Source organism: Thalassophryne amazonica, chromosome 5, assembly GCF_902500255.1.
Source record: "Thalassophryne amazonica chromosome 5, fThaAma1.1, whole genome shotgun sequence".
Taxonomy (NCBI): Eukaryota; Metazoa; Chordata; class Actinopteri; order Batrachoidiformes; family Batrachoididae; genus Thalassophryne; species Thalassophryne amazonica.
This window is the reverse complement of record NC_047107.1, coordinates 83,403,112-83,416,950: the sequence shown is the minus strand read 5'-3', so window position 1 is coordinate 83,416,950 and position 13,839 is coordinate 83,403,112. Positions and strand designations below refer to the sequence as shown.

Genomic DNA, 13,839 nt, shown 5'->3' with positions numbered 1-13,839 from the left:
CCCTCTAACAGGAGCGGAGACAGCAAGCCTCAGAGCTGAGCATCAATATAAATTGAGGCAGAAGCCAAGGCAATAAATTGATTCAATTAATTTGTACAGTGCCAAGTCGCCTCAAGGTGTTTCCCTTGAGTAAGGTCTAACTTTACTGGGGAAAAAGAGGAAGCATGACTTGGTTTGGCACATGATCAGAATGTGTCCAAATATGATATTTTTTGTATGTATTGCAATTAGATACATAAAAAATATTTTGTCAGTCTGTCAGCTGGACACATTGTTATCATGTGCCAAACCAGACCAAACTCAAACCAAAGGGGGGGGCTGCAGGAAGAAGCACAAGGTAGGCAGCTTCAAGTCAGCTGAAAACAAAGCCAGCGTCCAGTCAAGGATTGAAGATGCAAGCTCCCCCACATACCCTCCTCCTTTAATGCTCTGGGACAATCTGAAAACCAATATTTTCCAGATTCCTGAAGAAGCCCTTGGGTTCACTACAAAGAACAAAGACTGATTTGTTGAAAACAACAAGGAAATTCAAATCCTGCTGCTGAAGAAGAGATCCACTCATCCACCCCAATTAGCAATTATGTCCTGTGAAGAAAGCTGTCTTCCGTCTCGTATAAAGCACCCTCCAGCACAAGCTCCATGAGAACCAGAACGAATGATGGACTAACCTTGAAGAGACAACTCAGCTTTGTGCACACACCAGTGACATGAGAGGCTTCCATGAAGCTCTGAAGGCAGTGTCTAGCCCTTCATTCTAGGTCCAGAGTCCTTTGGGCAGCGCAGACGCCCAGGCGCTCCTCACAGACAAGGTGTCCATCCTAAGCCGCTGGTCAGAACACTTCTAGGCTCTCTTCAGTGCAAACGGCACTGCCCAACACTGACCACTTCTTTGTGTCCCCAAGCAACCAGTAAAATCCCTTGACGTCCCTCAACATGGTCATCCAGCTGCATGAAGATCAACGTGGCCAAGTCAGACTCAGCAGTGACCTTTCAGAGCAGTTCCCAATCATCAACAGTGTGAAGTAGGATTGTGTTCTGGCACTGACTCTCTTCAACATGATGTTCAAGCAGGTCACTGAAGATCTGATGGTGAGGACAGTGTTTACATCAGATACCATCTTGATGGCAGCCTGTTCAACCTCAGATGACTGCAGGCTCACACGAAGACCCTGGAGCAGCTGATCCGCGATATCCCCTTTGCCGACAACACTGTCCTTGTTCCAGACACATGGAGAGAGCCTTGCAGTGCATCACTTCCTGTTTCACAGAGGCTGCTCAGATCTTTGGGTTTGAAGTCAGCTTGAAGAAGATGGAGGTCCTCTATCAGCCTGCAACACCAGGAGAAGTACCACCCTCCCCACATCACCAATAGCGACACTGAACTAAAAATGGTCCAGCAGCATTTAGCAAAGTGTACAAATGTGGAATAACAGACACCTAAAGAAAGGCACCAAGATCATTGTGTGCAGAGCCTGTCTTTACCAACCTTCTCTGAGTTTTGGTTACCTACCGTTTCCACCTACAATTACTCAAGTGCTTCCACCAGTGCTGCTTCCACACCATCCTCAACATCCACTGGATTGACTTCATCGCCAATAGTAGAGAAGCTTGAATCTTCGACTGGACTGGGTTGCTTGACGTGAGGACGTTTCGCTTCAAATCACAGAAGCTTCCTCAGCTAAAATTCTTGCTCTGGTAGTCTGACTTCTGTCTTGACTCTTGTAGAGAACAATAAACCAGAAGCCAACAAAAGCTGGAGTTTTTAACCTAACCAGACCCCTCCTACCGAGAGGCCGACTGCTATAGGCTAGTGACTAAACAATAGCTCTAATTAGCACCTATTGTGCTCTAGTTAGCACTCTCCTAATGATGGGATGGAAGCCTCCCCTGATGGCTCCCTTGATGACTCTGCTGATGATGTGAATGACTCATTACCATGAACAAAAGACTAAAACTGCTTTGACCTGAGTACCCCATTGTAAACAGGGGACAAAGCGTGTCTGAGACCCGCCTCCGGTTAAGGCTGGGTTTCAGCTGTTTTACAAAGAATGCTTCCTTGACACCTCTCTCAAACCATTTCTTCTCTCTGGCTAAGATTTTAACTTCCTTGTCCTCAAACGTGTGGTTAGTGTCTTTCCGGTGGAGATGAACTGCAGACTGAGGTTCACTGGCGACCTCTCTGCGGTGCTGGTATAGCCTCTTGTTTAAAGGTTGCTTAGTCTCACCTATGTAGTGTTCATTACAGTTTTCCTGACATCTGATATAATACACTACATTGCTCTGTTTGTAACTAGGGATCCCGTCCTTAGGGTGAACTAATTCGCACGTCCTCACGTCAAGCAACCCAGTCCAGTCGAAGATTCAAGCTTCTCTACTATGGAAACCACCTGGACAACTGAGAGCCTACACAGAAACATTACTTCATCGCCAGTGTTGAAGTTCTCTAACAGGCAGAGGTCATCAGCATTGAGGCCAAATTGATGAAGTCACAGTTACTTTAAGCAGGGCACTCCATGATGGAGGACCATCACCTCCCCAAAATCATCCTGTACGGTGAGCTGTCCACTGGCCATCGTAACGCGGGACACCGGAGAAGTGATACAAGGACTGTTTGACGAAATCCCTCGGTGCTTGTCACATTGACCATCACCAGTGGTCTACTCTAGCTGCACTCTATCTTGTCTCCTCCTTCAAAGACTCCTGCAGATCCACCCTTAAGGACACAAGATGCAGAAGGAAGACTGTAGACACTGTGACATTGAATCCTGGCCAAACCTTCATCTGCAGATGCTACAACTGCTGCTTTGTCCTGAATCAGCCTCATCAGCCACAAGCATGTCTGCAATCAACTTAGACCACCACCTTCATAATGCCATGATCATGTGCATATTTAAATCATGTACATCCAACAGGTTTTTCTTTTTAAACAGTAAGAAACCTCAAGCAGACCAGACTCTGTGTGGTGTCCATCTGCTTTGGCCATACCACCAATAACACAATAACAAACAAATATGAGAGAGGACATGCAGGTTATGTATGAAATACATACATTTTTTTAAATTACGTTTTGGTTTAATAACATTCATTTTGGGGGTATCTCTCCAGCTTACCTTGGTTTGTTTCCATGGAGCTATGACCCTTGTTCATTTTGCTGGGGGGTGTTCTGTGTGCCTGCACCCTTGTAACACATTAAGGTCCACAAGGATGCTTCAGGGCTGCTGAAGCTGGCGGGTAAAGTGAGATGGTACTACTCTGGGTCTCATCGCACTGCAAGGGGTATTTGAAAGTTATAAAAGCCTGTCTTTGGGGAAAGTTCCAGTGACTGCAGGGAAAGCTGGACTGATAGCTGCGATAGACCACAAGCTGGGTTCCTTTCAGGGGCACATAAAGCCCAACAGGCCAATTATGAGCTTGAACAGTGTCCTTATTTTGGGTTGTTTCCCAGTAGCTGTCCCTTGTTGACTTAATGGGGAGTGACCTGTATGCTTGCACCCTTGTAACCCATCAGGGTCCCCAAAGGTGGTGCAGGGGTGCTGAAGCTGGTGGGTGAACTGAGATGGCACTACTGCGCTGCAAGGTGTATTATAAACATAATAAAGACTGGGAGTATTTGTACATTATTTATTGGCACAAAAACAAGTTTTTGAATTATTTATCATTAACCAATAAACAAAAATATAGGCATCCACGTTTATGGTATGAAAACAGGCACTCAAGGACGCAGATGTCCATTTCTGTGACTGCTTCAGTTAACTCAACTTGGAAAACAAATGGTATTCATTAAAAGCTGCTGGAGAGAAATATGCTGCTGCCAGGCCAGCTCACTTGTCAATTTATTCTCCAAATATCTCCTTATCCAGCGAAAGGGTTGGAAAACGTTACATTTAGAAATATGACACATGGTGTTTTGGCTGACATCCACAGTCTATGATGAGTCATTCTGGACAGCAGACTGCACTGTCCAATCTTCATTAGCGGGGCCTTCTACAAGGTCAGCCTGCCGATGAGATGAAGGTGGGTTGAAGAGGCTGGAGGAAAGAAATAAAAGCAGTGGAGAGAAATACGTGGATAAGGGCAAAGAGTTAAGGAGGAAAAGGTTAAAGGCTCCAGAGTCTGTTCAACCCTCCAAGAGATGACCTGACGCAAGATGGTGCACAGGCAATTAGTTAATGGGATGGTGGCAAGGGGGGGGGGGGGGGGGTGTGAAGGAGGGAGGCAAACAGGCTAAACGCAGAGGGGATTAAAAAAAGAACCAATCGAAGAATGTGCTCAGAGGAGGTGGTGGTCAGCTTTACAAGAGCCAACGTATTCTCCAGAAACCAAATCTTTCCCAACAGTGTTCTAGTTCTCTATTCAAGCTGTTTTGACTAATTTCTCACTGCACTGCTGAAACAAGCAGAATGTGTTCAACAAGCACATTAGGTTTGAAATCTTTGTATGTACTATGTCAGGGGTGCTCAAGTTCGGTCCTCGAGAGCTACCTTCCTGATACTCTTAGTTGTCTCCCTGCTCCAACACATCTGAATCCAATGAAAGGCTCATTAAAAGCCTGCTGATGAGTCTTTCATTGGATTCAGGTGTGTTGGAGCAGGGAGACAACTAAGAGTATCAGGAAGGTAGCTCTCGAGGACCGAACTTGAGCACCCCTGTACTATGTCAAATCATGCAATTACATACGCATAAAAATGCAACCTGATGACATCATCACAGAACATGGCCTACACCTTTCTGCTTGTCAAAATAAAAAAGCACCTTTAGAGCAGAAACAAAGCCATTCAGACTCCCTCTGAAAAGCAGGATGTCACACGAGCACGCAAACGTGCAACAGCACAGCATCAACATATGTCCTCTCCATTGCAGTAACACTGAGGCCCTGACTGTGCTCAACTACCATCTTTTGCTCCGCCTCACTAAACCTGTCTCTCCATCATACTGTCTCTACCTTCCAACGAGAAAGAGAGAGAGCAACCGACTGAGACGGGTGCATATGTGCACGCACACTGTGCGCCCATGTCTGATGATAAATGTCACTTCTATAATTGCATAATATAATTATACAGGGGAGGGGAGTGTGGCACTTATGCTGTGCATTGTGGGTAATGGACTGTTATAAACAGAGTTTGTTAATTACTGGTTCCAGGTGGAAAAACAACTTAATGCACACAACCAAAACAACTGCAATGAAAAAAAAAAATTACATATACGGTAGTTAATTGTTCAAATATAAAAGAAAAAGTCATAATATTGAATAGAAATATCCACGCAGTGACTCAGAAGGGCCTCCCCTCCCAGTGGGTGGGGAGGGGGGTTGCCTTAACCTCCCCTGCACCAATCTCATGTACACAAAATCACAGTGCTACAGTAAAAAAAAAAATTAAAAAAATCAAGTTGTGGAATATTTTGTTGCTCTTCACAATTATCATCTATTTCATGTCATATTTTCTCCACTAAGGCAGCGATGGAAGAATCTTCTCTTATGTCTTCTCGTATCGTATCGTGCACCCACCCTGTGGAACAGTCTTCCTGCGACCGTGAGGCAGTCTGAGTCTGTGGACATTTTTAAGTCAAGACTCAAAAACTGTTTTTATTCTCTTATTATGGATAGTTTTTATTTTTATTTGTTTTATTCTTTTACTTCTGTTTTTATTTATGTATTTGAATTTTTTATTCATTTTTAATTATTTATTCAATTTTATGTTGACTTGTTTTATGTAAGGCGCCTTGAGATGGCTTTTGCTGTGATTTGGTGCATTATAAGCTAATTAAATAAAATAAAATTAAATGTCTTATCCACCCCCCTGCACCTCTGCAAAATCATCATAGGCACAGTTCATTGCTTCAAGTCATATTAGTTAACTTTGTGTCTGAGACTATATATGACCACCTTCCAGATTTTTTTTTTTTTTTGAATGGGATTAATAAATGTGATTAATAAATGGAGACCTTACAGGTAGGAATTTTCTCAACAGCCTGAGGAGGGCATCAAATCATCTGATGACATCATGACAATGAACACTGACGTCTCACATAATGATGATGTAATGTGTCAAACCACCTCCTGTTTCCCCTACACAGTATCGCTGTTGCTACAGCTCTCACTATCCTGACGCCACCAGGCCAGAAATATTTTGTTAATAATAACAATGAAAAATACAGCCAAATATCCATTCATCTGGATATCAAAAATCATTCCAGTGCACCCAGAGTGCTTTGATTCTGCTATACACTATACGAGGTCTGTTAGAAAAGTATCCGATCTTTTAATTTTTTGCAAAAACCATATGGATTTGAATCACGTGTGATTGCATCAGCCAAGTTTGAACCTTCGTGCGCATGCGTGCGTTTTTTTACGCCTGTCGGTTGCGTCATTCGCCTGTGAGCACGCTTTGTGGGAGGAGTGGCCCAGCCCCCTACACCCCCCTCGGCAGATTTTTATTGTCAGGAAAATGACCGAGCAACTGCCGCTTTGCTGCATCAACATTTTTTTCAGAAACTATGTGAGACAGCCAGGTGGAAACCATTCGGAAAATTCAGATGGCTTTTGGTGAAGATCTTATGGGTATCACACAGATTAAGGAGCATTACAACCGGATTAAAGACGGCCCACAGCGGCTGAGGGCGCGCCGCGCTTCGAGCGGCCATCGACAGGCTGAAACGACCAGATCATTTCCAAAGTGAAGGCTGTGTTGATCCGGGACGTCGTCTGACTACCAGAGAAATGGCAAGAGAGGTGGACATAGCACTTTTTCGGCACATTACACTGTTACAGGAGATTCTGTAATGAAAGACGTTCGGCGCAATTCGCACGTCAGGATGGAGCCGCGTAATGGCGCAGAACAAAAAGCACCTCCGTGTTGGAAGTCTCACGGGACATGCCCAGCTCTTCCACAATTCGGAAGATTCAGACAGCTTTGGGTGGCTTTTCAGTCGAGTGAGTATCCGGGAAATTGTCGAAGATCTGGGCATGTCACATGTCCTGTGAGACCAACACGGAGGTGCTTTCATTCCGCGCCATTAGCGGCTCCGTGGCGAATTCCTCCGCTCCTGTTTTCATGACAAAATCTTCTTTAACAGTGGAATGTGCCGGAAAAGTGCTGATGTCCACCTTTTCTGCCATTTCTCTGGTAGTCAGACAACGTCCCAGATCAACACAGCATTCAGTTTGGAAATGATCTGGTCATTTCAGCCTGTCGATCGCCGCTCGAAGCGCGGCGTGCCCTCTGCCATTGTGGGCCGTCTTTAAACCGGCTGTACCACTCCTTAATCTCTGTGATGCCCATAAAATCATCCCTGAAAGCCATATGAATTTTCCAAATGGTGTCCACCTGGCTGTCTCTCACAGTTTCTGGAAAAATTTGATGCAGCGCTGCTCCAGCCGTTCAGACATTTTCCTCACAATGAAAATCCAACGAGGGGGGAGGACCAGTGCTCACTCAAAGCCTGCTCACAGGTGAATGACGCAACCGACAGGCGGGAAAAAACTCACGCATGCGCACGAAGGTTCAAGCTTGGCTGATGCAATCACACGTGATTCAAATCCATATGGTTTTTGCAAAAAATAAAAAGGTCGGATACTTTTCTAACAGACCTCGTAAAAATGTTATTTTTATAGTGATTCGACAGTACAGTAATCGTCTGATGATTTTTTTTTATCTTACTGACGCAAACAATACTGCTGTTGTCCACATCAACGCAGTCAGAAGTTCAATAAAAAAATGTCAGGTGTCAGAATCTGACATCTGCTCCACAAATTTTGACAAAACAAAAAAAAAAAGTCACACATTAGTCAGATGACATAAAAGGCAAACATTAACGTCCACCTCCAGCTCTACATGAGTACTGCACACATTTTTTCATGAAACACTCTCTCACCATTTACAGTGTTTCAATGAGCAACTGAGGAAAAACTTAAATGTTTTTCTACTAGACATCATAAACTTACTAGTAGATTAGTTAAACAAGGGTTTCTGTATAACAAATTGGTTCTTCAGTTCAAAAGATTTTCTAATAGACATCAGGAAATAATATCTAAGTTTGGGGTTCCCATTAAAAAACATGTAGAAGATGGAATTTCTTCTACCTAGATTAGCTAACCATAACCTAGCAAATAGGGTAAACTTTAGATAAAACCTATAACATATTATAGCTGAGCCTTTGTTTATACAGTTATACTGCTACAATTATAGCTTAGTCTATTAGCTATTAATTATCCAATAGGCTGCCTCACCCTCATTCACTATATATATATATATATATATATATATATATATATATATATATATATATATATATATATATATATATATATATATATATATATATATATATATATATATGCCAGTTTAATGTTTAAAGCTTTAAGTGGTTACTGGGATGATCAGCTGTAATTACATGTGTTCCCACACGAGGGCGGAGATACTGAATACTGTGTTAAAAATATAGCAGAAGAAGAAGAAACAGAAAGATGTGTAATGCTTACAGCTGCAGGTTTGGTGATTAAAACGCCCGCCGTTTTCCTCTTTTCTTCAAATATATGTACTTATGCCTCCATATACATTTCTACGTGCTTTACTTTTTCTTGTTCCCCCTTTTTAATATTATTATATTTAAGTAAATATTGGAGGAGTGGGGTACAATTAGTTATACCTAACAGCTAACGTTAACTTATCTAGCCGGCCTTAGCAACGTTCATCGTAGCTTACAAAATAGTTGGTTCCTTTGTGTTTGATAACAATCTTCTCCTGTGATGTCTTATCCTTCTTATGTCTTATTACTTATTATATTATATATACCTTTTTCTTGAGCTGCTTGGGTGGGTAGGGAGAGTTCCCATGGGATAAAAAAAGCTTTTAACCTACCATCCCTGGTTCTCAAGACCAGGCAGCTAAGTGGCTCTACTCTACTCTTTTCTACTCTCCTATTTTACTCTTCCTTTTTAGATATACCTTTGTATACTGGCATAGTTCCACCTTAGAATTGGAATATAATATATAAGATATACCTTACTGAATTTTCATGGAGAGGTGTCAGATTCATATTCCCCTGCCAAAATGTATCATTTACAGACAAGCACATACATGATGCCTACGGAATAAGTAAAAAGGAGGTACGTGGTTCTTACCTTGTATTCACTTAACTCTGACAGTTACTCAAGTTACAGTTTATAACTTCAACTTGAGTATATCAGTACTCTTTGAGGGTGTGGACACAAACCTGACTGCAGATTTTGGAATGGAGCCGTAGAGGAGTGAGCTGAGTCCTCTGTACAGTCCTTTGACACCGTGACCCTGTACTGTCTGCTTCACACAGTCAGCTGGAAAACATCACAAACACACACAAAATAGCCAAACGTCATCATTAATGCACTGTAGGGTTACACACGATTCACATTTAAGATGAAATCACTACTGTTCACAGCCAATAAATTTGCCTATAATCTGTTGAATCAGTAACATTTCCTTAGTGCAATTATTGGGAAAATACAGAGAAACGTGTTACAGGGTCCTTCTATATGATGCATATTTATTCTGGCTGCAGTGTTCATAATTGGTAAATGCTGTGATTGTGTTGCAGCACTGTTTCCTTATTTTAGTAAAGTTATAGTCTTTATATAATGTTGTATAAGGTTATCCCCGAAAGCATGTGTCACACTGACGCATGCGGGTGAATCTTTAGTAGAACCGTGATTGATTAGCATTAGTCCTGCTAAACTTTTTTGCCGTTTGTTGATTTTGTTGTATTAAATAAACAATAGTTGTATTAAAATAAGCACATAATGTTGGAATTTCAATTCAACTTTTTAATTTATTTTCATTTATATAGCGCCAAATCACAACAAACAGTTGCCCCAAGGCGCTTTATATTGTAAGGCAAGGCCATAGAGGAATGATTTTGTGTTGAATGAGCACTGAATGAGGGAGACCACGATGTGTGCTACTTGCATGTCGCCTCTTTAAATGAAACATTTCATCCTTCACCTCATGAAATATTCTTACCATTATTTTTAGCATGCACAAGCACCATGAGTACCAGTTATGTGTTAGTTATATTATTTAAAATTCTAGTACTGACTTTTAGAGCTCTGCATGGTCAAATGCCATCTTATATCACCGAGCTATTACATCCATATGTGACAAGCAGGTCTCTGAGGTCTTCGGACCTGGGCCTATTGGTTGTGCCTAGGACAAGACTGAAGACCAGGGGAGACTGTGCTTTCGAGGTGGTGGCACCTAAAATGTGGAATGCACTGCCTTTGGACCTACGCTCCGTGGACTCTGTTAAAACATTTAAAGTGAAGCTAAAGACCCTTTTGTATAGGCTGGCTTTTACCTAGTTTTATGATTCTATGTTTCTGCTGCTTTTAATTTCTTTGTTCTTATGTGAAGCACTTTGTGATTTCTATCTTGAAAGGTGCTATATAAATAAATCTTACTTACTTATGTGCATATATATATATATATATATATATATATATATATATATATATATATGTGTGTGTGTGTGTGTGTGTGTGTGTGTGTTTTATTTGGGTGTTTTTGTTGTTTTTTAAACTTTTCTGGGTTTTTGGAGTTGTCAGTCCAGCAGTGCATCTTCTGCATTTCTGGCAAAAGCACAACTTTGCAGGAAAAGCAACAGCTGTATTGAATGCTCATTAGCATGGTCTCTGATCCTCAGAGGGCCAGCCAGCAAGAGCAGAATGTGTGTGTGTGTGTGTGTGTGTGTGTGTGTGTGTGTGTGTGTGTGTGTGTGTGTGTGTGTGTGTGTGTGTGTGTGTGTGTGTGTGTGTGTGTGTGTGTGTGTGTGTGTGTGTGTGTATACAGTGTGGTGCATGAATTCATTGGTCTAAGTTGTATAAACAAGTAACAGTGACAGCCTGCCAGACTCTGTGATGTATCTGTGGAAGATGGGTAATTAGATAATGAGCTCCTGAGAGAGACGGGATGAAACAGAAACGATGGATAGATGGAACGTAAACTCACCGATTCCTTTATATTTGGGTGGGTTGGCTTTCTCATCCAGCTGTAACTGGGTCTTCACATATTCTGTGGGGAAGGTGATGCAGATCTCAATGCCACCTGCAATTCCACCTGGAAGGACAAAAATCCACAGCAGATGTTCATTAATATGAAGAACATAAAGACTTCATATGAATAAAACTGGCACCAGTGAGAAAGAGATGTTCTGTGGTTGTGCATCTTTTTTACGTATTCCTGAATGTGTCTGCATGGCTGCAGCGAATTACAAGGAGACACATTACATCATGGACCATTACAGTGAGTCCACAAATTGCTTCTCCCCCATAAACATTAAAAGCCCTGATGTTGCTGAGTGAGACAGCATGGACCATTTCAGCATCAGAGAGCTGACATGATGAACGTGCTTGTTTGAGGGAAGGATACGAGATGTGCAAGGAATTTTTGCTGCTCTTCAAACTGGTTTATTCAGCAGATAATGCTGTACATTGTATGTTTTGAGGTTTGCGGAAACAAAGGATAGATACCCTGCTGGCAGAACTTTAGTAGTTGAGAAAGGAGTCTGGATTTGCAATTGTCCCAAGATTCACGTCTTTGATGACTTCCTGGACTCAGAAGTATACCTGTATGTGGTCAAAGTGTTGAACTTGTAGACATTCACTTCTCTCAGCAGTGACATTCATGTTTCTGGGACATTAGAGTTTGAGTTTGGGAGACACCTGGGAAGAGCTTATGGAGACAGGAGGTGGATTGAACAGAGGTGTCTGGCGATCCAGATATCTTTGCAGGAAAATGAAGACCCAAGTCTTTCAGGTTCTGGGGCCACATTTATGAACCGTTTGCATAGAGCTGTGCTTAAACCATGCGCACAAACATTTCCACAAAAAGTATGGAATTTATTAACTTGTACTAACACTTAGAAATGTGTATAAATATGCACACATCTCTGACCATGTGTACACACAGCAGCTAGTGGCAGAAACTGCCACTCAGAAGCATTGCTGTCATCACAATATGCAGCCTCATCCACATATGTCCTTTGTTATCTTCAATTAATTACACAATTACTAATTATGTTGTGTGTGTGAACTAAAACAGCAGCTTTTAACCTCATCATTTAAATTAAATAAAAATAAATAAAGACCTTTACCATCAACGAGGACCTCACTCTCCAGCTGTTACTACAAGGATGAATGAAATAGTTTCCCTCCTGCAATCTTACATTAAAAATGTGCCCATATTATTTTCACTCATTTCATTAGGAGAGATTTTATCTTCATAAAGACAGGAGCGTGGTGACGTCACAGGAGTGAAAAAGATTGTGACAACTGTAATGATAAATAATTGTCTACGTATTCTGTTAATTTCAACATTTTATAATTGTTGTTGTGGTGAGTGTGTTAAAGCTTCTTAAAATTATGTCCATGAGTGATTTTGATGTTTAAATTAAGAAACAACATGACATCATGACTGAATGGTCATTATGAATGGTTGGCTTCAAAACTACTGGCAATGGGTAGTTTTCCCTAGGGGCATATTTATTTTATTAATTTTTTGTATACTTTTTTGTTGTTGTTGTTGTTGTTCCAATGTTGTGACCACACACAAGTACCCCAATCTCCATTTCATAAAAGTTGATTTTCTTCATTTTCTTACCCCATTATTCTGGTAAGGAACATAAGCAACAAACATATTTTGTTACCATGACGGCATCTCTGAATCAATCAATCAATCAATCAATTTTTTTATATAGCGCCAAATCACAACAAACAGTTGCCCCAAGGCGCTTTATATTGTAAGGCAAGGCCATACAATAATTATGTAAAACCCCAACGGTCAAAACGACCCCCTGTGAGCAAGCACTTGGCTACAGTGGGAAGGAAAAACTCCCTTTTAACAGGAAGAAACCTCCAGCAGAACCAGGCTCAGGGAGGGGCAGTCTTCTGCTGGGACTGGTGGGGGCTGAGGGAGAGAACCAGGAAAAAGACATGCTGTGGAGGGGAGCAGAGATCGATCACTAATGATTAAATGCAGAGTGGTGCATACAGAGCAAAAAGAGAAAGAAACAGTGCATCATGGGAACCCCCCAGCAGTCTACATCTATAGCAGCATAACTAAGGGATGGTTCAGGGTCACCTGATCCAGCCCTAACTATAAGCTTTAGCAAAAAGGAAAGTTTTAAGCCTAATCTTAAAAGTAGAGAGGGTGTCTGTCTCCCTGATCTGAATTGGGAGCTGGTTCCACAGGAGAGGAGCCTGAAAGCTGAAGGCTCTGCCTCCCATTCTACTCTTACAAACCCTAGGAACTACAAGTAAGCCTGCAGTCTGAGAGCATGATGAGTATGAATGCATATGACCATGAACGTGCACTAGCATGGTGGTTTAAAACGTGTGGGATTTCTCAACAGCTGATACTTACTGATGTGCGTACTAATGGCATTTGATCAGTATGGGTGTTCTTGAACTTATACATACACTAAATGCTGTTTATATGACAGAATTTAGAACCTTTTCGTTGCACAGTTTGATAAATGAGGGCTTTGGTGCTTCGTGGCTTACTGCATGGGATCTAAAACTTAAACCATAACCAGTGACCTAAGGCAATGGCTGGATGTGTTTGGTATTATATCTCCTCAGAGGATCTTTGTGTATGACAGGAATATCTATGTATTAAACGAGCAGTTACTTATTGACAGTTCGATGAATTTCACTAGAAGGGTGCGGGAACATCAGCTATGTCATTTTGGCCATGTGATGCATTTCTCTGTCCATGATCCAGCACACAGTAGCCTTCATGTTGAAGACCATAGCTGCTGGAGAAGATCAAGAGTATCCCCACATTTCACCTGGCTGTGGCAGATAGCTGG

The 13,839-nt window shown here is 41.8% G+C and overlaps 1 protein-coding gene across 1 annotated transcript in view; it reads right to left on the bottom strand.

Annotated features, from left to right (window-relative positions):
- si:dkey-178e17.1 (tricarboxylate transport protein B, mitochondrial) overlaps window positions 1–13,839 on the bottom strand; it is a 73,673-nt gene that overhangs the window by 14,875 nt on the left and 44,959 nt on the right. Inside the window, exons 2-3 of the mRNA XM_034170729.1 lie at window positions 10,980–11,087; window positions 9,214–9,313 (exon numbers count right to left, since the gene is read on the bottom strand). Coding sequence (XP_034026620.1) covers window positions 9,214–9,313; window positions 10,980–11,087 — 208 coding nt within the window. The remainder of the gene's footprint in view (window positions 1–9,213; window positions 9,314–10,979; window positions 11,088–13,839) is intronic.